We start from the raw sequence: 27,379 nt of genomic DNA, 5'->3' as shown, positions 1-27,379 counted from the left end.
AAATATAGAATAATTTCCCGCTTCTCGATACATTTTCTCGAAAAGCACGGTGAATACTCGACACGTTTATCATTTTTACATGTATTTATTTGCGATATATATTTAAATTGATGTAAAAATGGACGAAGAAAAGAAATCTATTTAAAGAGAAAGGAACGATGAAAAAATAAAATTAACTGATAGAACAATTACAATTAATTTACGATATTTATATCAAGATGATGTATCTATATAGATACTGATCTCTCTCTAATGAATACTCGTGATGTCAACTTTCATTTCGTCAGTGTAACAAGAATAATTAGATAGTGGTGCTCGGTCGAAGTTCAAAAAGCAGTCGATCACCTGATACACATATGATATTCGACCATCGGTTTCTTTTTTTTTTTTTCTCTATCCTCGCCGGACATTCACAACGTAGCGAATCTTCGTGACAAGCAGGTAGAAGTCACGAGTCTCAACTGACTCTTGATCCAGAAGCAAGGAGAACTGGCTCTACGTACAATGGCGCTTTCTCGACACGACTGTACTTGGCGATATAAGGGTGTCCCAGGTGACGAGCTGCCTCGGGCCGTAGCGCAGCTCCTACGTATCCCACGGGACCGACTCCAAGTCCCTCTATCTCTCTCGTTCCTCCTTCTCGCTCCGCTCGTTCCTGTTGTTACCCTTCATCCCCGTCCTCCGCTCGTCTATCTACTACCTTGTGCGAACCTACACGACGAATCCTCGCGCGTGTACCTGTATCTTACGTACACTCGTACGCGCACATCTCCGCGTGTGCATCGCGTGGATGCGAATACGGTCGAAGGTACTCGAACACACGCGGGTAATCCGTCTTCTTTTCCCGGTTGCATCCTGTGGTATTGTGCGCGCGGAACCGGGAACCGTATTTTCGCAGACGCGCGAACTGCACCGGTCGACGCTCGGCAGCGCCGGCAAACACGGAAAATATGACACGGTCTCATTATAAACTCGCTCTCTCGACACTACCACTTCTCGTTTCGTATACATAATACGATTGCATCAACGTGCGCTGCGCGATACACTCTCCTATACAGACGCAGCTGCTCCCGCGATCGCGCGAGAACTAGGTGACGTGTGCCATGACTGTATTCTTATGAATCAATTTGCTGGGAAAATTCTTAGGAGATCTTCTGCCAATTTGAAGCACGAGTTTCGAAATTGCTAATGAAATTTTATTATATCGCTCCCTCAACAGTGTGATACAACTCAAAAAATTAAGTTTTCAGAAAAGAAGGAAAGCTATCTGTTTCGACGCAACAAAAAATTATTAACTGAAATAATATCGGCAAGAAGAATATATTCTTGGTATGATCAAATTTATCATTTTTATTATTCTGCTTTAAAATCACCTCTTTAAGTTGTAATGGTTTTTTTTTTAAATCAACCTTTTCGAGTTATAACGATTTTCATGATTTTTTAAAATAAAATTGAGATAATTCACTTTTTGAAATAATTGATAGGGTAATATTTACCTATCTTATTTATGGTAATAATTTAAAAATCGCATTTTTTAAAATTGTGACGCTTTTGAAATATTCAGGGAGAAATATTCAGTTTTTCAAATTAAGAAAAATGATGATAAAAAACAGAGATCCTTACATAAGTCGTAACCTCGTCGTAAATCTCTGAAATTTGAAAATATTTATTTTAAGATAAACTACTCGTAATTATCCACTTTCCGCAACTAGTTCTTTGAAAGAATACGGCTTTACTCAGAAGAGTATACGGACAGGACCTTCTTTGCAGAACGTTACTTTTCTGATAAATCGCTTCCACTGCGCAAAGAGGCTTTCCGAGAAACGTTCCCAAGTGAAACGGTATTATGAAGTGACACTTCGGTCGCGCTTTAAATTGAACAATCCGCGTCGCAGGCTAAACGACCGGAATGACGGACTCTTCTTTCCAACGTGAGATTAGCGCGACGAGATTAGTTCGGCGATTGCAATCGCGGCTTCTCTCTGCTGATGGATAACCGACAAAGGACCACGGAAGTACCACCTGTTATTTCTCTCTCGAGGACGAGGGTAGGATCGCGAAAAGGAACTGGTCTAATAACTACTCGACTAATAATTCGTGGCACTCGTCAAGGTACTCTCTTCAGTTTTTCCCCGATAAAACTTAGTAACTCGAGGAGATAAAAGGTATCAGTATCTCGAGCCATACTAATGATCCTTTTCTTACAGCCTCTTCCCGTACATTTAAGATCTGTTCAATAGTGCTCTTTTTTGATCAAAAATCATTGCAAAAAATATTCTCTAAAATATTTCATTGTCAATGCATAGACAGAGACTTCCTTATGGAAGGTGTGAAGCATTCCACACCCAGAATTCTGAATATTAAAAAAAATTTTAATTTTTGACAAATTTTTAAAAAATTTGAGTGATTTTATAAAAAACGTATTTGACTAAAAAATATATTTTATGCATGTAACAAAGATAAAATATTTTTGTTATTTTGAAATTCCCTTCCTCTACGTTTCGATGACTCTACACGTGGAAAAGGCAAAAGTTTCCGTCTGTCTCTTTACGGCTGTCATCACACGATTTATCTCGCGAGCTAAAATTTGACTGTTTAACACCAAAAGTACTGAGCAATCCCTCCTAGTTTCCATAGTCATATAAAGCATTCCCACAAATTAACATAAGTGTTCTATATTTAACCAAAAATTAATTTAAAAAACAGTTTTATTAAAAAAGAATATTTATGTTTATAACAATTTTAATATTTTGTTAGTTTTCCGTTAGCTCTTAATTATTACCTTTTCAAGAAAATGCAATAAATTGAGAATTGCTTTACCTATACATATTTATGGCCAAAAGAGAGATAATATTTTTTAGTTTAATACAATATTATATTTTTATATCAATAACAACAAGAAGAAAGTCTTATTATATTTTTATGTAAAAGATAGGATTTCGAAAATTTTAACTTTTCAATAATTATATCCTTTATATTGATGAAAATTTTTTTCATCGCTTTATTTTCATAATATTTTATCATTGATATTTATAAAGTTCAGGTAGAAATTTAACAAATTTTATGCATCTAGCTGGAGGTGGAAATAATTTTTTTATATTACGAAGAATTTTTCGATACTCGGCGTATCGATGAATCGGTGTTCTTAAAAGTATCATTAATTTCCACAAAATCAGCCATCGCAATTAGATTCGCGGAATACCGAAGAGACGAACTCTTTCTTTATGCGAGCATAGAACACATCCAAATGGATCGCGTAAAAGACGATTTCGTTTCCTCGGTCGACAATGATGCTCTAGGAATATAACCGGTGAGCTCTCACATCGGAATATGACGGAAGCAGTCGTATCCGGGGTGTCTAGGGACCCGAGAGCCATCGCGTCGCAACCCAACTTAACTTTTGCGTGAACATACGGTATCGGGTACCGCGCTAACTTTATGCTAATCTTCCCTCCTTAGGCTGTATACCGGCACTTCGCACAATGAAAACCTGCGTCACAGGGAAACTCGCTTGCCCGGTTATACTCATATACTTTCCGTAGCTGAAATTCCGAGTCGAGTTAAGAAGATATGAAATCCTCGCAAACACAAAATTCTATTATCTCCGTCGTCCACCCAATCATACCGAGAAATATGTTATTAAATTAAATTCTTTCCATCAATTAAGGATATTTGTATTTATTTTGTTACCAGAATTAGGGAAATAACGGATTACTTGTAACGTTGCTACTGTTAGGTTACTTTTTTAGTAATTTTTAATAATGAATGAGTAACAATGTCACACACACATTTTTTTATTTGTAATGTTAATGATAATGCAGTTGCGTTGTTTGAGTAACAGCAATATAATAAAATTATTTTTATCGTTTAACTTTGCACATTCAATATAATACGTTTAAAAAAATGCACAAATGAGTTTTAAAAAAAATTGCACTTGACCGTGTTGTGATTAACTCACCGAGATAATCACTATATAAATCTCGTGTTAAACTGGTCAGCTAGCGACATAAACAAATGGATGTCACTTTAAAAAAGATTACAGTAATCTCTTTTTCACGTATGTATATCTAAATACATGTGTTACACGTATAATTAATATATCCGTATTTCAATCCGTGTAATTATTATTATTATTATTATTCACAGGACAATACACGGACAAATAATCCGTAAATGTAGCGTAAATGTATTTAGATATACGGATATTTTGTAATATACATTAATAATCACATGAAATAAAATATGAATATGTTACCCTCTGGCGAAAATTTTAGTGAGATATTGTGTTTATGTAATGTTTTATTGATGATTATATTATTTATATGAAGAGTTTCACTGATAATTGCACTATCTTGAAGCACTGCTTTCCAAACACTCCTCTGTTGATTAACATTTTGTAAACACTTAGAGAACTATAATGAAAATGTTTGAGATCATTGTCTTTAAACGCCACTGTAACATTTCATAAGAAATACTTTGAAAACAAAAATGTGGACATCTCTTAAACATTTCCATGTTTAACAACTCAATAAATGCTTTAAAGCTCAAATGAAACATCTACTCAATATTTAAGCAAATTTCTTATAAACTTATAATAAACATATTATTTTCGCCAGGGCAAGTGTAACCGTAATATTGAAATACATGGATATACGTGCTTTTTAAACCGTATATTTTGATACCCGTGTATCCGTATATTAAAAATTGCATTGATCGATTTACAACTGAATCGAAAGACAAACATATCAATTACATGTGTGCATGTATATACGTTTAAAATCATGATCTCTAATAAAGACATTATCAAAACTCGATGAAGGAGTAACGGAAATTGTAACTATTTCCTTAACTTTTTAGTAACGATAGGTTCGCTCTAAAAAATAGCAGTATCCATTACATACCTATTAGAGACGATAATCTTTAGTTACGTATTTTTCATCTTACAATTAGAACAAATACAATGTATGTACCATGTGTATATATAACAAAAAATTTTTAATTCTATTTTTTTACATTATACGAAGTTATGTCTTAACTCTTTGATAGACTTAGCAACTTCGAGATAATGTTTTTACAGGTTGAATTTTCACGACACTCCCGTGAAGTTTCATACCACGGCCCACGGATTGAACCGTAAAGGAGTACACACACCTGCGTATCGTAAACGCGGATGTTACGAGGTCGTAAGCTTTCGCAGAACCAGTTAACTGGGGAATTAGCGAGCCGGCGAACTCGAAATTACGGCGCGTACGCGGCTTTTGACATGACCAGAAAGGGTGGACTGAGGCGACCCTTGACAAACGCGGCCGCGTTTGTTGCTGAGGGAGCTGCGTATAAATTTCGCCGGTACGCTTCATTTAAGTGTGCCGGACAGCGGTCGACATTAAACCCGTTTCAACTTTCGACTTAACTCGAGACGTATACCGTAGTCTCGATATATGTAGTTCTTCATTAGAATTGAGTGTTTCAAAAATGTTCTGAATTGTAACAATTATGTACAAACACTACAAATTAATTAAAAAGGAGTCTAATTATAGTGCAAGTAAAATCCTATTATAAAGAAAAAGGTGCAAAAGTTATTATAAAACTTCAAATCCCTACTGTTGCAAATGCAGTTATATCTATCATATTTAATAAATTTTTTTGTTTCAGAATTAGTTGAAATTTTTCCTCCAATTGAAAAACCAATTAACACGCTCTGTGGCTTTTATATATAAATAAAAATTGAATTTCTCGTACCACAACACATTGTACATGTTTTCTAAAATAATGAATTTTTATTAATTTTTCAAAAAAAGAATCCTTTAGTAGCTTCAATAAAAACAATTCTACAAATTTTTTTTCGCTCTCGGCAAAAGACTTTCAAGTGGAGACAACAACTTTTGATCTACTCAAATATAAACAAGTTTTTATTGTTTTTTTTATTTATCAAAATTGAATACAAATTTCCAAATATGGAATGTTGGGATTTATCATATTCGAGGTAACAAAAGTACTCTCTCATTTTTATTAAACTACATATAGTCATCCTTCGAAAAATCGGTCGCGTATATGAATGACACCGGTGAGAAGGAGACCCGCCCCGGTAGGGACATCGCGCCAAATTAATTCCTACGGAGCCGATGTCACGTACGTACACGCGTACGCACGAGTGCAAGTATAGCACACTTTCAATGTGTAGGTATGTATAATACACGCCAGAATACAGGACTGATAGTCCTGCGACGGCAAAGTACAAGGAACAGCCATCTTTCTCGGAAAGAAATTAAAGTTTTCCCAGAGGTATAGTCTTCTTCTCTGCCCCCTTCCGACCCCGCCGTCTCTCTCTATCTCTCTTCCTCTTATCGCTGTCTTCTCCGCCAAGTTCTCGTGTTAGGGCCGGAGGTCGAAGGATACTACCGTGGGGTGGTCGTAGGGTGGCATCGGCTAGCCCATTGCTATTGTTTGTGACGTTCCCTGGGGACGGACCTGCCCTTAACAGTGGCATGTGCCGATGACACTGTACCGGGTGTCCGCGATACCATAGCACTTGCCTTCGTCGTCCTCCTTCATTAAGTGCGACTCAAACAGAAGTTCTACTGATCGTAAGCGATCGTCGCGTATGTATCCACGGAAAAAAAGAATTAGCAATAAGAGCTAATATACAGCTGTGGTAGTTAAAACGTGTCTTTAAAATAGGGACAGCTAACGCTGTTGGTACCCAAGCTGCGTTTATTAGCTACTTGCACTTATGTACTATGGTAACAAATTTTTACTGCTAGAGACATACAATATAATGAAGCATTTTCCGTAATGTACGTGCTTGAGTAAGGAATTTAGGTACATCTAACATCTTTTCATCTGCTTGTACTAATAATGTTTTTATAATAATTTGAATTAATAAAATTTCATGTCACAGTGAATACTTTTTATTTATAATAGCCAAAGCTTGATGACACTAAGAGTTAGAGCTAAGTTTGACTCAGCTATTAAAATTTAGCTGCTATTGTCAAGTCACTATTTTCCGTGCGTAATCGTTTACGTGAAATCTTGCAGCCCCGCAAAGATTTCACAATTAGAACACCAATATTCTGTTTTTAAATACGATTGTACACGTTCGTATATTTATTTTTAGACGTGGCACTTTGTGCGACTTCGTCGCGTGTACATTTGGACCGGGTTGTCACGAATTATGAAAGCCCATTTCACGCGCGGTCATTATGCCACACCAATGGTCGAAATTAGCTTACGGATACGAGTACGCCAACGGTGTCTATTATTTCCGGGCGAATTAGCCAGTTCAAAAGTCGGCGGTGACGCGGCAACTGCAATTCCATTTTCCAACGAGAAGGAACACCGCATACTCGGGTTTTATTCTGTCGGTGGTTTCGGCGGTGGCGATGGTATCGTGCCGAGACGGCCAATTAAAAACGTATCAACCATCCGGCCGCTTCGAATTTGAGTACCAGTCGAATTGAAGAGCCCCGAAAAATATAGGTTTCGATTCGTCGTATCGCGTAGATATATATAAACTTCATGATACAAAAATTTCACATGATACAAAAGCCTAAAATACGGACATTCAAATTTTGATAATGATTATTATTAAATGAATTAAAGTTCAAATTATATTGTATATCACTCTTTTACTTTAAGAAAGGCACAACTCATAAAAAACACAGTCTTTTAAATGATTACCATGCATGAATGAGTTAGAAAAAATAAACGTTACCTTATTAATCAAAAGTTAATTAACTTAATTTCATAAGATTATCAAAATCATGATAAAAAGTGTGATTTTAAAAAAATGGTTCAAATCGTCACAATTTAAAAGAGCAATTTTCTATAGCTTGTTGAACAAAAATAATATTTGATCATATTGAAGATTTCTTTCTACTGATATTTGATTAGACAATAATTTTCTGTGAAGGTGAAAAATAAGTTCTTTCTTTCTCTAAGAAAGTTAATATTTTCAACTGTGTCACTTTTGAAATAAGAGGATTATTTAAATTACGTACAATGTATAGTGTAATTTGATATTTTTACCATAATTTATAAAATTTCCATTTTTATATAAAATTTAGCGACCATTATAGTATATCTAGATGTTTTTATAAAAAAGAATTCACGTTTTAAATTAATTACATTACGAGCTATCATCACGTTTTAAAATTTTTCATAAAAGTAGAGATCTTAATAGGGAAAATAATAACAATATATAATAATAAGGCGTATGCGTGGTTCACGCAATGATTGAATTAAGCATATCTCGTTAAGGAGACAAATATAAATTATAGGGTCGGCTTACCATAATAATTTGCATTGTCACGTGATGCTTTTGCTCTCCCAATCTAGGGTCGGCGACGCTTAATTGGGCTGTCATTATGACGCCTTATGGGACGCGGGACTCGATTTAAATTACGTTAAATCATAACGCAGCGTTAATGATAAAATGATGACACATATAATTAATAAATTATTTTCCCACATTTTACTCTCTACAATTTAAATCTAGTGTGATCACAAAGTCGCGAAACAGATTCAAAAATAACAGTCAAAAATATTTTTCTTTGTAGATATAGACACTTTACTTTTTAAACTATATCTAGATATCGAAAACAGAAAACCGTTACTCGAGTAATGATATGATCGCCGTTGATGTGTCTCTATCTGGAAACTTTACCTTTGATGCTAGCTACGCACGAAAATACACTTGGACGCTCCATTTAAATGTCACAAGCATCTTTTTCCCTCGTCGTTCTCGCGGTCGGGATCCAATTCCGGCGGAATGAGAACCGCGATCGTGAGAGCCACTGGCGCGATCCCGCGGGACCACTGGGAGCAGTGGGAAGCCTCTGTACCCGTGCTGGGGCTATACCGGGCTACGCCGTGGAGAGGGCGCTCCCCAAGGAGGTAATTACCCTCCCTGCCGCCGCCCGACCACCCACAAGCCATCGCAACTTCAACTCCTGCCGGAGTTACATGCTAATACAAAACCAAAACCGGTTCCCAACAGCTTTGCTAGCCGTCCGTCGAATTCCCAAAATTCATATACGTACGCGCATGTACACATATATGCGTGTACACACGTATACATGTGCACACAATGATGAAAGCCGTGCGCGAGTACGTGAAAAATGATGCTGGACGTCGCGGTGAACAATCGATCCCCAGTATTTACGCGTAATATCTGACCGACGGTACGTTTAAATGTATGTCTCGCGTCGTGTAGAAATTGCGGCTGTATCTTTTTTTATTCTGCGAATTAAATTATTGCCACCCCCGGGAAGAGAATCACGTTGAAATCCGCCCGTTATCCGCGCCGAAAGAACTTTTGTATTCCACGCAGTGTCGGTGTATCGTAACAATGCGTATGCGCTTCCGCATAGCGAGTGCACTTTCGCCAAAAATGCATACGTTGCTTTAAACATAAAAGCGGCGGGGATTAATTTTGCATCTAAGGATAATAAAATAATAAATACGCGACAACCCCTGGAAATTAGCGTGCGCAGCTAGTTACCCTGCGTTTTCACGTTTTCACCCTTTCTCCCTCGAAAAAGAGAACGACAATGATTATTTCTCGCGAAGGAAAATCCCCGTGTATTTTTTTCCCAATTTCCCGTGTCCCGTTTCAGGTAGAGCGGAGTCTCGCGGAAAGTTTGTTTTTCCACGGGAAAAAAAAAAAAAAAACTTTTATATCCCGCCTGAAATTTTTATTTTATATTTCGTGCCGCCCGCGTCGCGCCACGTCGTCACACGGCGAATTCGTTTTTTAATTGGCAAATTTATTTGTTGCGTCCTGAACACCCGCGCGCCAACTGAAATGCCCGCGCGTATAGCAATGCTACTATAATATTACGATTTTACGTTCGCAACACACGTGTGTCACTCGATAACATTCTAGCCGCACGGTATACCATACCAGACGTAATGGTTCGATTTAGGTATCGGATGACGGTGATACTGGAACGATTTTGGGAAACGGGAGAACTCGGCACGGTTTCCCGTGCGGTTCGCGGCGCGAATTAAATATTCGATGAACAATCCAGAGCGCTGCAAAAGTGCGCGATTGTGTGCCTAGAAAAGTGAATGAAGAGAAGCAGGTAGAAAGAAAGAAGGGGAGAGGGAATCAGAATCAAAATTGTCACTTATTCACGTAGATGCTCTGGGACTACGTTCCCTAAAGCATACATATTATTACAAAAAAGAGCATTATAGTTGCTACAATTATAACATGAGAAACAGAAATAAAGAAAAAATAAAATATAATAGATAACGAAACAAGAATTAAAAAAAAAAAAAACTGAGTGTTATGTGTGTATTTGTGTGTACAAAATGGGCGTACATTATAAAAGTTCCTATGCATACACGAATGGAAAAAATTTTATTCATAAATTGAATAGATTGTTATACATGAAAAATAAGGTTTTTAGCTGCAGCTATATAATCACGGTTTGCTAAAAATATTATATATTTATTATTGCAGCTAAAGAATTTGTTGCTGTTTGTTTGAATTGTCTACTATCAATAAATGTTATAGATAGTGTAAATCATATAGATTATAAAATTTGCTTCTCTAAACAGATGTACTTAGTGCAATAAAAATACATACATGAATCATGTTTAAGTTAAACTTTTCATTATGGTTCAAAAATAATCAAATTAGTGATGACAATAGCAAGAGCTACAAGCCAAAACAATTTAATAAAACAATGGACTGTTTACATAAAAACATTTCGACCGATCGAGTCATTATCAATGTTAAATACAAATTAAAAAGGCCGGTAAATCTTAAAAGTATAAACCTTGCGCAGTCTTCTATTTCAGATGTTGCATCAATCTTAAAAACGCATTTTAAATGTAAGTCAAATTAATAAAACCAACAGCAACACAAATAATTAATATAAAAATAGCATTTTGTGATCTGAGTCAAGAGTTTGTAATTATTATAACCGTCTCTCTCTCCTTTCTCTCTCTCTCAGGCGACTGTATCATTACAATATTTTATTACATATAAGAATTAATTCAGGGACATAAACTTCTTGAGAAATTTATGTATGCCAAATGTGTTAATATATAAAATTAGAAATATTTAATATGTTTACATAATGCCTTAATTGTTGTAACGCGTTCATTAAAAAGTGTTTGGTTGTAGCTAAATTTTTATTATTTTTATCTATAACGTCTACTATTAATTAAAATTAACTACTCTATTAGAGGTTTAGGTATTCATATGTTACACAATTAAAATTTAACTATCACAGAGACAGATTCTTGCTGCTGCTGCAACTGACCTTTTTTTCGCGTTCTTAGCTTTGAGTCAATAATTGTGTGACAACAGATGATTATATTATAGAATTTGCTCTTAAAAGTGCAAAGGAAGAAGTGTAAAGAGGAAGAGAGGGGGGAAGAGAGAAAAGATGGAAGACCTCTTTTTTCCTCTTTTTCTCCCTTTTTCTGGTTCGCTCAGTGCATTTCGGTAACAACGACGAACTGATTACCAACGCGGCGTCCCAAGCGTACCAGCCTTGGAACTCCCAAAAGTCATACTCGTAAAAAAAAGGGGGACTATTGTGCACCGCGGACTTCCGGGTTATTTATACGAGTTATCTCGTCCCCGAAGCACCGCGAACCGCGCTCGCTCGCGCGCCACCCACGCCGCGCCGCAGTTGCAGCTGCAATGTTCGCGCCGTGACTTACGAGCGATGATAATTCCAGCAGCTTGAGTACCGCGGCTTTCGTTCCACCGCGGTCTTAACGTTTTATTCTGCCGCGGTTCCTCGGTATCGTCTTATCAGTGAGTTATTCGTAATGTAGAAGCAGCACGGAAGAGGAATTAACCAAGGATTGCGACTCGTGAGTATCTTTAGGAGATTTAGCTGTTGATTCTCAGCGCAATATATACAACCATAACTGTGTCTCTCATTAATGGGAAAATATTAAGGCTAGTTGTACAATTTTTTATTAGCGATTTTTTTTTGGTCTAATGTATACCTATATTTAAATCAATGAACACTCATACTGTATATTGATTCAAATATAGTAGAGCGGGGTTATTCCGTCAGTTTCAACTTTAAAGTAATACGAAAATTTACGATAGCAAACAATATCTCTTTGCAATGACGTATGCTTATAATTACATTATACAATCATAATTGCTCCTTGAGAGCACAAGAATACTTTAAATCATCGAACATTATCGCGAGACATGAACAGAAAAGCCCAGCTACCCTATATCTTTAATTAGACAGTCAATTTCTTTCTGATTTGTATCAACATTTTTAAACATTGAAAATTAACATTCTCTATTAGTAGGCAAGCTATTATATAACAACTTACTTCTGAAGTCATCACAATCAAATATATTGATGAGCGAAAATTATCATTATTTCTGATTACGGCAACCGTAACATTTTTTCTGTGTATATTTACATTTATAATATTATACTTCAACATAGATATACATACAACGTAGATATATGATACATAAAAACAAATTCAAGATTATAATAAAATTAAATACAAAATGTTCACACAGAATCAATATGCAACGTAAACTCACATAGTATATTCGTGCTATTACCAAATTTGTAACACTATCACTAGCTCTATCCGGAATTCTTGTATCAATAAATTTTCAATTAAAATTATTCAGAAACTAAAACCGCATAAAAAATCCAATAATATTTTTCCTATATAATGTCGACATAATTTTTTGATTGCAACCAGTCCGAATAATATAATATTAGTGTAGTAACTGAAATCATGAGAACAAATCCATGAAATGTATCATTTCATCGAATATTAAAAATATTTTTCAATCACGTATTAACGCAACATTCAAAGCATTTTATTCCTCAAGATGTTTTCACAATGCCTTCATATAATACTATATTATATTTAGTAATATAAGGAAACATTAATATGCACGTGTAATAATTTTCGATGTAGACAAAACGGACAGACAAATAGAGCAAAAAAGTGCACATGTGTGCATATGTGAGAAAAAGAGAAATTGAGAAAGAGGGGATGAGAGAAGCAAGAGGATGAAAAAACGAAAGAGAATGAGAAACAAAGAAAGTAGAAAAGGGAGGAGAGAAAGTGAGAGGGAGAAGGGATCTAACAGTGTGACCCTTCACTATAGTAAAAAAATATAAACGTGTGAGAAACGTTACATAATCTTATTGCAAGTTGAAGGTTAAAGGTACAAAATAGAAAAATTTAGCTATGAAATGAATGAGACTGAAAAGTGTATATTGATTCTATGTTTTACTTTTTTTGATAAAAGTATAAAGTGTATTTAATATGATGGACAGAATTTCTCTAAAAAATAATTTGATTATCATATAACTTGACTTTAGGAAATTTTTAATTGCGAAATATGTATATGTGCGTGTGCGTGTGCGTGTGTAAAATATCAAGTTTTCAGTTTCGTTTTATTTGAGAATTTATCAATACTATACAAATACTGATTTCGAAACTGACTTTCATACTTTGATTGTAAACCCTGTGACACTAAATCCTCCTTTATCGGAAGATACTATCCTTTTGAAATTTAACATTTTCAGATTACACAATCAAAAGTCAATGATATCAAGAACCTAACACCGAGTTTCACGATAATCAAATTATATTTTGAAACTTAAGTTTTTAAATTCTTGGGCCAGAATCAAATGTAGCTTATCCCCTAAAATTTTTTGAAAAAAAACTTTCCTTAAAAAATAAGTTATTGTATTAGAAAGCTCCAGTTTTTACAGAATTAATTGGTATTTTATATATTGATATCGGACAACATCTTTGTAAAATTTATTTCAATCTCTGACGACCAGTTTGTGTCGCTCATCTAATATTACAGCGTCTAAATAAAAAATAATCCTTCGATACTAACACACCCACAGATACATACAGAGTATTCCATAGTTCGACGATTCAATGATTTCCGCGTGAAACTTTGTGAAAAATTAAACAATAAAAGTGCGAGCCATTTTTCTTTTTAAAGTAGTTTTTAAGTATAGAGATAGACATTTAATGTTTGACTTGAAAAAGTCATCTATCCGTGTGACACGCGCAATGATATTGGATACTAAACTAAATACTATCACACGGACAGATAACTTTTTAACTAACGTTTATGATTAGTCAAACATATTTAACCATTTATATTTAAAAAAAACTACTTTACGGGAAAAAATGGCTCACCCTTTTATTACTGTATTAATTTAATTTTTAACGAAGTTTTATGCTGAAATAATATTGTCCTCGAATTTCGGGGCACCCTGTATATGAAAAGTACATACGGAACGCGCAAATATTTTATCATCGATGTACGCTAATAAAAATACCGATAAACCACGTCGACCCAGCTGGTGAGCCATCTCGGCACGGTATTACCAATGTCATGAAGACGTGCGGTGTAATTTTTTCCGTCGTATCGAGGCGGACGCCGTAAAGTTCGATTATCGATGCGAACTGGTGCGCTTTGGCCGCCGCGGTTGTTTCCCGCAAGTTGTGCTTAAAGTCGCACGTATCCCGATGGGAAATTTGAATTTTGGCCGGTCTTCCTCCCACATACGTATACGTATGTTTGTGTGATGTACACGCGCGCGTGTGGATATGTTGGTCCAAGGCGGCTGGGTCTCCTATGCGCAGGAATGGGCTGTGGGAGCCAATATCACCGGGGTATGACTCCCGCGGGATCAACGCCGTGCTGCTCTTTTCCACCCTTTCCCGTATTATTCGCGTACGCGCGCAAGCGGCATCATCTGCGGCGCAGGCATAGGCCGCGCGCGGCGTATCTCCAAGCTCGTTCCGCTCGATCGCTCGAAATCCCATGAAATTTCAATGCGGAATCCCTATTAAGAGCCTGGCGGGTTACGGATGCGCGGATCTCGGCGCCAGGCTAGACGGAACGCGGCGAGAATGATGTAACTGCCCGCGAAGACATCCTCGTAAAATCCGAATCTTAATTCTTAAAACAAATGTTTTAAACATTCAAGGACTCTCAGTACCTACATAATAACTGATGAACAAAGAAATGGGTTAGTAAGAGTACAGTGCGGTTAACAATGCGCAATATATAATAATAACGAATTTTTACAATTTAATCGGTAAACCGTACATAAATGACAATTTTTTCGATCGTTTCGACTGTTTTTGAGTCAGTACAAAAACGAAAACTATGTTTTGTTTTTTTCATGATTTTCTTCAAAACGAAGCAAAAACGAGCATAATAATTCTTATGTATTTTATTCCATAAAATAAAAAAATTGTATATTATCTAAATTTGTAGAATTTTTTCAAAAATAAAGTCTTTCTAATTCAAAATATCTTAGTTTTAAATATAAACTCTTTGATGTTGAGACTTTTTTAATCTATTATCTCTTCCGTAGCTAAAAATGCATAAGAATTATTATTCGGTAACGACAAACAGAAGCTTTGTCTATAAATCCCTAAAATAATTTTTATAGTAATTTTAATTAAAAAAAAAAATAAATGTAATTAGATTGTACTAATCATAACATATTTAATATTTCAGATTATCTGCAGGATGGCAGGTCAACTTCCGTCCAAGGTCCAGATCTAGAAAATCAGAATAGCCTCGACAGCGGTGAGTCATATTTATTTGTTAAATTTCAAATAGAGTATGTACGTAATCATATTTGACGGGCAAAATTCTTGCAAATTTACATTTGCCCTGATTGAAACTTCTAGTTTTAATTAGGGTCGCGTAGATCCGTATAAAGACGAGTCTGTGATTCGTCGACTCTATCATGTGATAAAATGTGTGTTATACTCTCTGCGTTAGAGATTGCTCATTTTGACTGGTAGGAAATTCGTGGATAAGATCTTCAAATGGCATGGCAGGTTAGAGACGAAAGGATTTAAAAAGACTTTACGAGAAACTTTGAATTAAGGCGTTCGAATGGTGTTTCGAGCAGAGAAGGTTTCCGCTTCGACGTCGAAGGGATAAGTACAAAGTAGAATTGACCTCAGAGGGTAACCATCGCTTTTATGCTCGAAGGGCCCGAGAGTTGCCTCGAAACAACTTCGATGCATTTAGGTCGAAGTGTTTTCAGTATATCCAATTCTCTTTACGAATATTTCAAGCGAGGTTGAAAGCTTTGGCGCAGCGATGGCTTGACCCATTTTATTACGATTTGAGAAAGTCAGGACGAATTTAATTTCTTCTCAAATCGCTGGAAATGTTTATTACATTCCTTTCGTTTCTTGTTTCATGTTACATATCGCTCGCTTACTTCAAAAGTGTACAACAAAAACGTACAACTAAAAAAAATTAGATAAGTTTCTCAGAAAAGGGTAAAAACTATTTTTCAACTTGACAGAAAATTACTTACTAATCAACTCATATATCGGCAAAAAGAATATATTCTTAATACGATTAAATGTTACTTTTGTGACGTTTATTTTGCAATCCTTAGAAAACTATCTTTTTGAATTGTGACGATTTTGACGATTTTTGATGAAGTTAATTGATTTTTAATTGCTAATTGATAAGGTAATGTTTACCTTCGATTTATTTATGGTATCTAATGATTCAAAAATCACGTTTTTCAATCAAATGTCACTTTTAAAGAGAACGAGTGTCTTAAATGCAAAACGCAAATAATGCACCAATACGAAATTCTGGAGAAATCGGTTTCCTCACGGTTTAGTGGCGAATAGATAATGCTCTCAATCTCTCATCTACTTCTCGGCCCGTGAGTCACAGATACATACAATAGCTCCCATGCATTCAACATATGCTGTCTGTAATTCGATTACCTTGTAACAGCCAAAGCTTTGGTAAGGGACGGAGAGATTGAGCCGACTTAAGTTGACTAATCTCTCGCTGGCTCTACGGCACGGGTAGACTAGTCCTCGGTAGATAACTCCGTGAGGACCACAGACACGCTACGCAAATAGATCTTTTGCTAAATTCAAAAGCGATCATCATTGAACAATTACTATAGTTTTTGTTATTCACGGAAGAAACAGATTAAAATATTATCTCTTTTTCTCTAAATTTCTTTGTTATAAAATTTATGTAAAAATAAATTGAAACTTTGAATAATTGCAATTAATGCAGGAATAACTTTTTATTCTGTTTAAACATTTTATAATACTTTGCAAATTATAGTAATAGCTTGAATTTGTTACTCAATCACGCATACAAATTGTAAGATACAATAATATACGATATGTCCTTTGTAAAGCGTAGTGCGTGAACATTTCATCATCCTTATATTAACTCCAGATAGGAGCGTCTTCTGCCATAGCTTACAATATCATCGAGAATCGTTAGCGAGAAAATTTCGCTGAAATGTCGACCATTACTTCTCCGGAAATTTGCGAGACTTTACGATGTCCGGCTCACCCAACCACCGAGCTCCCCGATGACTATACGCAATAATTGGAGGATTACCGCTTTCCTAATGGCTAACAGAGTTTCCGCGAATTCGACATACGCTTATATACGCGGTGATTCGATTAGCACGGACTAACAGAGGAATCGAGCTTGAGTTTGAAACGAACTGGCGAGGTTGACCGGCCCTGGTCAACATCAGGGTTGGCAAAAGGGAGGTCGGCGACGAGGGTTGAGGTCGGTTGGACGGTCGGCCAGCCTGGCCGACGGCTAGCCAGCTAGCTAACGCACTCCTGGGAAGACGTAAATGTGTCCCTTTAGTGCCAGGCTGCCAGCTTCCGTCCTGCGATACGTCCACCAAAAGGGCTTGCTTGCTTCATCTCTCTCTGTCTCTCTCTCTCTCTCTCTATCCCCTCCCTTCCTCTTCTGTCTCTCTGTGGTATCAAGTAATGTTTTAGGATCTATTGACGCACCGACGTTCATTTTGCCGCAGGATTCGTGCGATCATTCGCTTCCCGGAAGTTGATTGAAGCGTCGTGGCTCTCACCGGGAAACTTCATCTGATAAAGCTCGTTGACTGTAAACATGCCTGTAAAAGGACCCATGTATACTGCTGTGAGACACTATCACATACACTTGAAATACTTAAACGATTTATGCAATTTGTAATTTAGTTATTTCTATTTTTCTAGTTTAATAATCACCTCATTCAGCACAATGTTTATTTTGCGGTTGGAAGTTTTTTTTTTCACCGATTTTGATGCGCTTTGGATATGTTGGATAAGAGCATAAAAAAATATTCAATCTATATTTTTTTTATAGCGGTTTATCTCGAGATTTAGGGGGTGAAACACCTCCTCGAAAAAAAATAGATTTTTTCGTTTTCAGCGAATATCTTTTAAAAAAATTCCCAGCACCATTAAAAAAATGAATGCACTATTATATAAAGCATAAAATACTGTAAAACTTTTGTATAAAATGTTTTCATACGCGGCATAGTTTCGAAGATATTCGCTGAAAATGAAAAAATCCATTTTTTCGAGGGGGTGTTTTACCCCCTAAACCTCGAGATAAACTGCTATAAAAAATATGGGTCGAATATTTTTTGATGCTCTACAAAGCGCATCAGTGATGGATAGTTTCGACCGTTTCCTTGTGAGATAGGTTTATTCCTTTAGATTAATACGATAATTGATAAAATGATAATCAGCACAAAGCGTTTACAAAACGCTGACTTTTGTTAAGAACGTTATTGATATGAAATCGTATTCGTTTGTTTATGAAAAATTAGGGAACATCACTCGGAGAAAAATACTAGGTATTTGGAGTAACTATAAAGATAACAACCATTATACATAGTAGAATACTATTTTATAGTTATTGCCATCACAAAAGTAACAACTATACGAGTTTTATACCATTAGTTTGTATACATATAGTTTATATACCACAGAAGCCATATGTGTAGTTGAATGAATTATTTTATGATTGCAATAATATAAAATAGATTATGCAACTATATGCATTAATTTTACATATAAAACTTATATAGTTATTACTTTCATATAGTTTCTAGCATTATGTTTTTTTTTCTAAGTACATGCACACATCTGTTTTCTGAAACTTTATGTAGCATCTGTCTATTTTCGACGTTTAACATCGGCGATGAAAAATAATATGATAATTTGCGAGCCATTTAAAATTATATATATAAATACGGTTCATTATTATGCCTTTTTCTCTTCACAGCACTTTCTTCTACATTGGGGATTTAAATCGGGATAAATCCGTACCGCACACAAAGGGAATATATAGCAGGCGCTGCAGTATGAAAGGACTAGATTTAATGATGGTTACTAGACGCGCTGTCATTTGTATGTGTGGTAGTAGTAATAGTTTGTACTTAGAAATATGCAAGCTGAGCTTGTCGGACGAGCAAACACTTAATTAACCCTTCAAGTTAGCTCTCTAGTCCTCTTTCTCCCCGTCTCTCTCTCTCTCCTCTCCTTTGGCATCTTCCGTTGTATTCGTAATGAAAATAATTCTTTATCAAGAATGATAGAGTTCCTATAAAGATTCATTGAAACTTACTGCTCACAACAATTTCTAGACATTTCAAAATCTTTCAAGGAGTGCAAAATTGCATTAGAAAATAGTTTACTGGATCTTTAAAGTTTCAAAAGTCACAAATTACGCACAAAATCTTTATATAGTAAATATATTTATCTACATTAAAATGTAAGAGCCATATCAATTCTTGCAGCACTTGTTGCTTTAATTTAGTTTATAGTTACACAAAACGAATTTACTTTCATGCTAATTTTAATATGTACTTGTACAATATTTAATATAATTCTAAAATCATTTATTGAGAGCACCTACCTCAATCTCAATATATACGTGTATATACGGCAACTCGCAAAGGATTGAAGGAAGTAATAAAGCCGATGGAAGAAGTAATAAAGCTACTTCGTAAAGAGGATAATCTTACAAAGTCAAAACTCGCGTAGGATCGTCTTGAATTAAAACGAAGTCGTTTCAACCCTTCGTAGCCGCACTTCTGAGGGTTGCTTATCACGACAAGGAAAAAAGGAGAGAGAGCGAGAGAGAGAGAGAGAGAGAGAGAGAGAGAAAGAGAGAAAGTCACCCAGCATCGATAAGAGGCCGTCGTGGACAAGTTCGAGCTTTCTGTCCCGGCGGGTATTCTCGGATTCGCAGAGATCCCAATCTCTTAGGCGGGTCGCATCTCTTTTCGGTTCCAGTCAGTCAGTCACTCGATCCCGTTCATCTCACCCTTCTCTGCCTCCTACACCCACCCCCGTAACCTTCCTCCCACTTTATACTCTGGAGACCCATTGCAACTTTAAGCGCCTCGCATTACGGGCGTTCGACTCGTTTCTCTCGTTTCGGGCTTTGCTCGAGGCTACCTCTCCCTTCTTTCCTGTGTGCTCTTAATTTAGCCATCTACTACCCTCTCGACTTACCGGTTTGCCGCCCCCCCGAATTCATTTCAGATGTTTATCTCCGGCGGGAGAGAATCGACTTGAAAACGGATTAAGCTCGGACGATCGCGCAAGTTTTGTTTGTTGAGATCGAGTATCACGTCTTAAGCAATCGCCGATTTATCTGCGTACGATATCAGATTATTCTAAACGAGAAATCTTCCAAAAAAAAGACTAGACTAATTATATGGAAAATTGAGTGAAATAAGTCAATTTTCACATATAATACAAATTATGTGGTGAATAAAAGATGTCCTAGACAAGACTGAATAATGAATAGTTCTTGAGTTATGTGTATCAAAGGTGCTCATACAGTACAAATTTTACATTTTGGGTATACCATAAGCAAAAACTATCCATTATTGAATTTTGTGTGACATCTTTTATCTTCTTTTTTATTATCTTTCTTTTATTTTATTGGGATTCAATTTTACATATATAATTAATGCGGAGCACTTTTTAGTTTTATTGTTGACGAATAATTGTATTTTAAAATTTTCTTATCCAACTTTTTAATAGAAATAGATAATAGACACATTACTGAAATAGAAAAAAATAGTTACAGACGGACGTTTTAGTGAAAAATATGGTGGACGTAAAATGTATTTTATGTTTTATTAATGGTTATATATATTTATAATATATGTATTATATGTAATCAACATTACTCGAATTAAGCTCTGAGTATTATTTTAATAACAGCCAGACAAATAATTGCGATTTTACTTGTTTCGTTAGCCGATCAATTATTGAAAGTCCGAAATGAGATAAATAATTAATAATTCACGAGTAAATGAATTACACACAACGAATCGATTAATGGGACTGCATACTTTAAATTGCAATTAGTCAATCGTAATTAATTCGTAATCAGTCAATGGAGCCCTTTTCAATCATGCGGGATTTTGGAACGATAGGACTCGCATAACGCAAATGAATATAATTTCTCTTGCGATCTCGTATTGAACTAGGTTGTATCGAAGTTGAATATACCTACCTACCTTCGCTGAATTGTCAGCACTAACCTCTGGATATAACAACCTCAGTTGACACGTTGAAAATTTAACTCGCGTCCGTCTTTGGACCCTAAGGAAGCTCCAAAGTTCATCATCCATTATTCCGCAGGAGCATAACCTATCTTCAACTCAGCATCCTTAAGAAGCTGGAATAAATGATGAGAAGCTACAATTTCATCATTCTTGTAATTTAGCAATTGTAATTAATGATCATAATTAAAAGGTTTTAATTAAGTTATGTTTGGATTATTAGTTTAGACAAATTCAACAACTCAATACATTGCATTAAAAATCAATGACTTTACACCTCCACGAGATTTTATTATATAAAGTTTGAAAATGTATTATGTATATTTTTAAAACACAATGAAAAAATTCTCTCTTATGTGTTTACTCTACAACAGAGTCGCAAATCGTAAGCCCTAAGAAATTGGCCAATCACAGTTGAATATGGAAAAAATGATCGATATTAGCTGCGTTCAGCAGATTTAACAATTGAATGAGTGTTCGCTATTGATGTATTCTTTTAGATCTAAAATCTGATTGGATAATCTAAAAGAATACACCAATAATAGCAAACTCTCACTCAACTGTTGAGCCTGTTGAACGCAGCCTATGATTGGTTAATTTCTTACGGCTTACGCCTTGCGATCCTAATTACAGAACAGGCTTTACAGCTCGACTTCGAATACAGATTATTATTACACTTCAAATTGTTGTTACAAAAAATTCAACACCGATTGAGAACTTGGATGAAAAAATTATTTCTATAAAAAATAATCTGTTTATTTGTTTATTGACAAAATAACTAATCTCTGCCTATATATAGCAACTTACATAAATCATCTTAAATGTACATAAGATATATATACGAAAAATTTATTTGTTGACATTGTTGTTTAAAATAATTGAATTTTAATGCCATAAATAAAGTAAATAAGCTTTAAAAATACGTTAATAAAAATGTAATATTATTCACACAATTTATATATATATATATATATAAATTTAACGTAAAGTATGAATATTAACACACATTTTCAATTTTAATTTATTTTACAGTATGTGAGTGACATGGTCTTAATTAAATGTTGTACTAGCTTTTAATTTACAACATTAAGTATCTTAACATTATATCTTTTCCCCCGAGTCAAAATTTTGTTAAAGTTAGAGATTTTATAACATAAAAGTTTAGCAAAAGAGTTTTAATAAAATGAGCAAAGATAGCTATCTATTTTTTCTTTCTTTTTTGCTTCTTTCTGTCTCTTTCTCATTTTCTGAAAATGTACAAAGTAATATACGAATAAATCAGATAAGTGACGAATAAATTAAAAGACTGATCCATTTTGGCCAAACTCTTATTATAAGAGATACCTTTAATAAAAAAAAAGAACCTTTATTATATTAGGTGGATCCATATATTCGTTCGGTTTTTGAAGGCTAAAATAAAACAGGTTTTTTTCATACAAAGGATGAATTTTAATCAATGATATCTTCTACGTTTTTGTTGATGGCAAGAGGTCATCAACAAAAACGGAGAAGATATCATTGATTAAAATTCATCCTTTGTATGAAAAAAACCTGTTTCATTTTAGCCTTCAAAAACCGAACGAATATATGGATCCACCCAATAGAATTTTTTATAAAGCTTATTTATTAAAGTAGTTTCTAGATCAATATTATTATTTTACAATATTATTGATTGTCTGGAGGTTATATTCAGTCTCTAGACTATTTCTTTTAAATTATGTAAAGGAAGCATCAATTGTTGAAATAATTGTACAATATTGAACGTCTAAGAGGCTCCTTAAGATTAACGGAAGAATTGATAGTTTTTATACAATAGTATCACAATTTATTGGCGCAATATTGATTTGATATGTCCCCAATGTGCCAACGTTTAAGCTTTTAAGCAATATATCGCCGATGAAACTGGTACTACTACTAGTGAGTGAAATCCCAATATAATTATCGAACACAATTTTGTTATTATTGCGGGTACTCTATAAATCTTCCGCTTTGATTCGTTGCCAATTAAAGATGATCTCATCTACGGAAACATATGAAAATAATTATATCAACGAAGTCAACAAGTCGCGGTGCACACTTTGCCTAACCCCGAATCTACAATAGGTGTTTTAAGCCTTAAACTGTAATCTACAATAGATTTTTGAATTTTATACCATAAGAAATGGACAAATTACAGTCGATTATTCTCCTCGTATTTGACTGTAATTGGTCAATTTCCTTAAGGCTTAAGGCTTAAAACATCTATTGTCCGGACTTACAGTCGAATTCGAGGAGAATAATCGATTAAGATTCATCTATTTCTTATGGCTTAAGATTTAAAATTCCGTTGTAATCCGCGCCATCCGCGGTGCAGTGCCACCGTAAGTCATAAGCCGTAAGAAATTGGCCAATCATAGTTGAATGTGAAAAGAATAATCGGTTACGATTGGTTAATTTCTTACGACTTACGGCTTGCGACCCGATTGTAGAACATACTTAACTGACAGCGTCGCAGAACGGAAATTGTGTCAGTCGCGCGGGCGCGGACGGATACGTATATATAATATCGATCGAGGCGCATCGCGCGCGGCGATGATCGCGCCGGTTAATTTCGTCCGTTCGTTCACAGACAGAGATTCACCGCCTGTCCGTCGGCGTGATGCCCGGTGGTCGGTGCGACGGTTAGGTAATTAGCACGGACGGACGTGGACACGAACGAGCACTTTAAATGTCTGCCTCTACGGGCAACGCTGCGCGTCGGCTTAACTCGCTTATTATTTAATAAACTTTGGAAGTTTCACTCGCGCGCGCATACAACATAGCCCGGCGCCGGTGATCGGTCGAATCTGAAATACGACTCAGGTCGTCGCCCCCAACGGCATATCACATTTTAAACGGTTCATTTGATATTCCGCGACCATTTTTAACCGGACCATTTGCGATCCTGCGCTAATATCAACTTTTCATTTGTCAATAAAAAAAGTTTGAATTTTGAATAAAATGTGAGAGAAACCTGCAGTCTTGATAGATATTTAAGTTAGACGTTGAGAGACGTCGCGTTTATTTTTACGAGAAGATCTAGAAAAAAACAGTATCGAAAAATATAATACATCCGTTGTTAATTCAAAAATCTAATACCAATTGTTCTATGTGTTTTCTATGCTTGCAGCTTGCATTTTGCATGACTTATTTTAAATGCTATATTCTCTTTTTTTATACACTTTTTTCATATACTAATTGTTATTTATATAAATAAATTGATACATAGTTATCCTCTCAGATTTCTGAAGCTTTATCGACCGACGGTAGGATTGATTCCTCCTTTGCAGTGCAAGACATCACCGCTGCAGCGTTACTTGTCCGACAAACACTTTTCAGAAGTGTATAAAAAAATATTTTATATTTTCTATTTATATACAAAAGAATAATTACTAATAATAATTTTTTTATTTTTAAATAAAATATACTAATTATTTTTTTTCATAACTTTTGTTATAATTTTATGTTTTTTCATTTTATACTACATAACTTCAATCAATTAAGAAGCTACTATCGACATAAAAAATTATCAAAATCAAAATACACAATTAAAGATATAATAATTATATAATAAATTACTAATATTTTTTATTAATCTCTTTTCGTGATTTAACGTGTATATATACTTTAATATAGGATATTATAATTACTGTCAAGTGTCAAAATCTACTCTGACGAAAATAAAAATCGAAACATAAGTTTCAAATACAATATAAGAGGATAGTAATAAACGGCTCTTCACGCGTTTTGCTGTTTCAATTTTTGTCTCCTAGAAATGTTTACGCTTCTGTTACTCTCCTCTTACGCTCCGATCTTTATTTTCGCCAGAATATAATTAAAGATGTAATAATTACCTAATTGCTAATATTTCTCGTCAAACTCTTCGTACGTTCTTCGTTGTTCGAAGAGAAAGGGTCGTTAGGCACGCTCATTGCACCTCTAGAGGATTAACACTTGCGCGTTTCACGCCTTCTTCCTTCCGCTCAGGCCTTCGGTCTTTCATAGCTTCCGCGCTCGGCGCTAATAAAATAATAAATACACGTCGTTGCAGGGAAGAGAAGAGGAAGCGTCAGGAGGATTCGAGAGGGCGGAAAAGAGGCGACGCGCATTTTGCACCTGCAAGGTAGAAGACCGCCGCCCTTTTCTACTTCTTTTCTTCTTTTTCTTCTTCTTCTTCTTCTTCTTCCTCATCCTCTTTTGCGTCTCGTTTCCCTTCCTTTCCCCACCAGGTTTGCCTTTTACACCCCCTTACAATACCTCAGCGTGCATTACATACAACTCGGTTATTTCTCCAGGGAGTTTTCTCACGTGAATGCCGCGAGAGCACGCACATTTGCGCGCACGTCGACACCAAGTCCGCGTGTATATGTTCACGCACACCACCGATCCGCACGGGATCTCGGTGGATCGCGGAGCGAAAGGGTGCGAGGAGGAAGAGGAAGCCTGCAGGAATCTCGCACAGAAATTTTGTTCGCCGCTGCGGGATTAGCTTTTGGGAATTATTAATTTTCGAGGGGAGTCACGACGTCCTTGTCAGAAAGGTGCGATAAAAAAAGATTAATGAGGTAGTACGAACGCATAGGCAGACGTAAATTGCCCGATATCATCGCAGAGGTCGTGCCGGTGCTCGAAATGCGCCTTGTCGAATTATAGGAGCGCGATTCGCGGTAATCTAAGTCGAGGATAATGTATTATTACAATGCACTGTGGTGAAGAATCAATCGTTTGACAAATATGAATTTACATTTCACTGAATAGTTTAACTAATCTACGAAAATCGTTGCGTTTCCTTTTTCAAGATCAAAAGTATTTATTATTATAATTATTATATATAAAAATGCCAAAAGGTTTGCGAATTATTGCCTCTGGCATCTTTGAAGTACTATAATTATCCGTAGAAGTATTATACGAGAATATTTGGCTCTTTACTCTTATTTTTAATTAATTTGTATTATACGAGTATTTACAAAGATTCTTGTTCTTAGTAACATTATGAATTCGATTCATCGCTCTTGATATACGTGTATATTTCTGTATTTTATATATGTATCTGTTTTCTATCATTTTTCCATCATTTTTGCCACGAGAAAGTGAAAACGTTGCACGAGATAAACAAATGATATACTATTTCAATATATTAGAATTTCGTATTTCTTCAATAATATGTACCTGATATATGCTTAGAGTGCTGCACTATAACATATTAAACATATCGTTTAAGGTAAACATCATCATTACATATTATTAATAACTTTAGTGTAACAGAAAAGGAGAGAATGAGAGCATAAGAAATTGCAAACACTTAAGAGAAAAGTTAAATACCGATCATTTATCAACTATGAAAACTTTTAAAGGATATTGTTTTTAACTGTAATAATTAACATTTATTATGCATTATTAATATAAAGTATAAACTATAATTTTAAACCAAAATAGAATCCAATTCAGCATGGCAGTCGACAATTCCAAGTAACAAGAGTTTTGTATTTTTTTTTTGTTTGTTATATATTCGTAATTTCCTCATTCTCCCTTCAAAGTTGATCCCTTCTTCCTTCTCTCAAAAAAGTCTTAAGATACATTTTATCATTTTAAAATCTTCAACTATTCCATATGGTTCCTTATCTCGACATATCTTCTCTGGTTCTCTGTTTAATCGAAATTCCATTATTCTTCGACACCGATGTATCGATATTCCTCATTCGAATCTCGCAGCGGTAGTATCCCCCATGTGCCACGGTGTCCATGTTATCGCGGATGTGTTAGTAGCGATGGTTCCTTACGGAGAAACAGGAATGACAGGGTAGCAAAGGCGGGTGGTTGCAGAACGGTGTGGCGATCCCTCCATCCCTCTCTTCTACACGCAGGATATACACGTGCCCGCACACACATACACACACGATGCCCGCGGGAATTTAGGCGAAAACTTTTGCCAGGCCGCCCGAAGGTGGCGGAATTCTTACGATGCTGGAAAA

The 27,379-nt window shown here is 35.5% G+C and overlaps 1 protein-coding gene across 1 annotated transcript in view; it reads left to right on the top strand.

Moving 5' to 3' along the window:
- L (zinc finger protein Lobe) overlaps positions 1 to 27,379 on the top strand; it is a 138,746-nt gene that overhangs the window by 24,927 nt on the left and 86,440 nt on the right. Inside the window, exon 4 of the mRNA XM_018544378.1 lies at positions 15,515 to 15,586. Within this exon, the coding sequence (XP_018399880.1) occupies positions 15,515 to 15,586 (72 nt within the window). The remainder of the gene's footprint in view (positions 1 to 15,514; positions 15,587 to 27,379) is intronic.

This window comes from Cyphomyrmex costatus, unplaced genomic scaffold (genome assembly GCF_001594065.2).
Source record: "Cyphomyrmex costatus isolate MS0001 unplaced genomic scaffold, Ccosl1.0 scaffold115, whole genome shotgun sequence".
Classification (NCBI taxonomy): Eukaryota; Metazoa; Arthropoda; class Insecta; order Hymenoptera; family Formicidae; genus Cyphomyrmex; species Cyphomyrmex costatus.
This window is presented reverse-complemented; position numbering and strand designations above follow the sequence as displayed.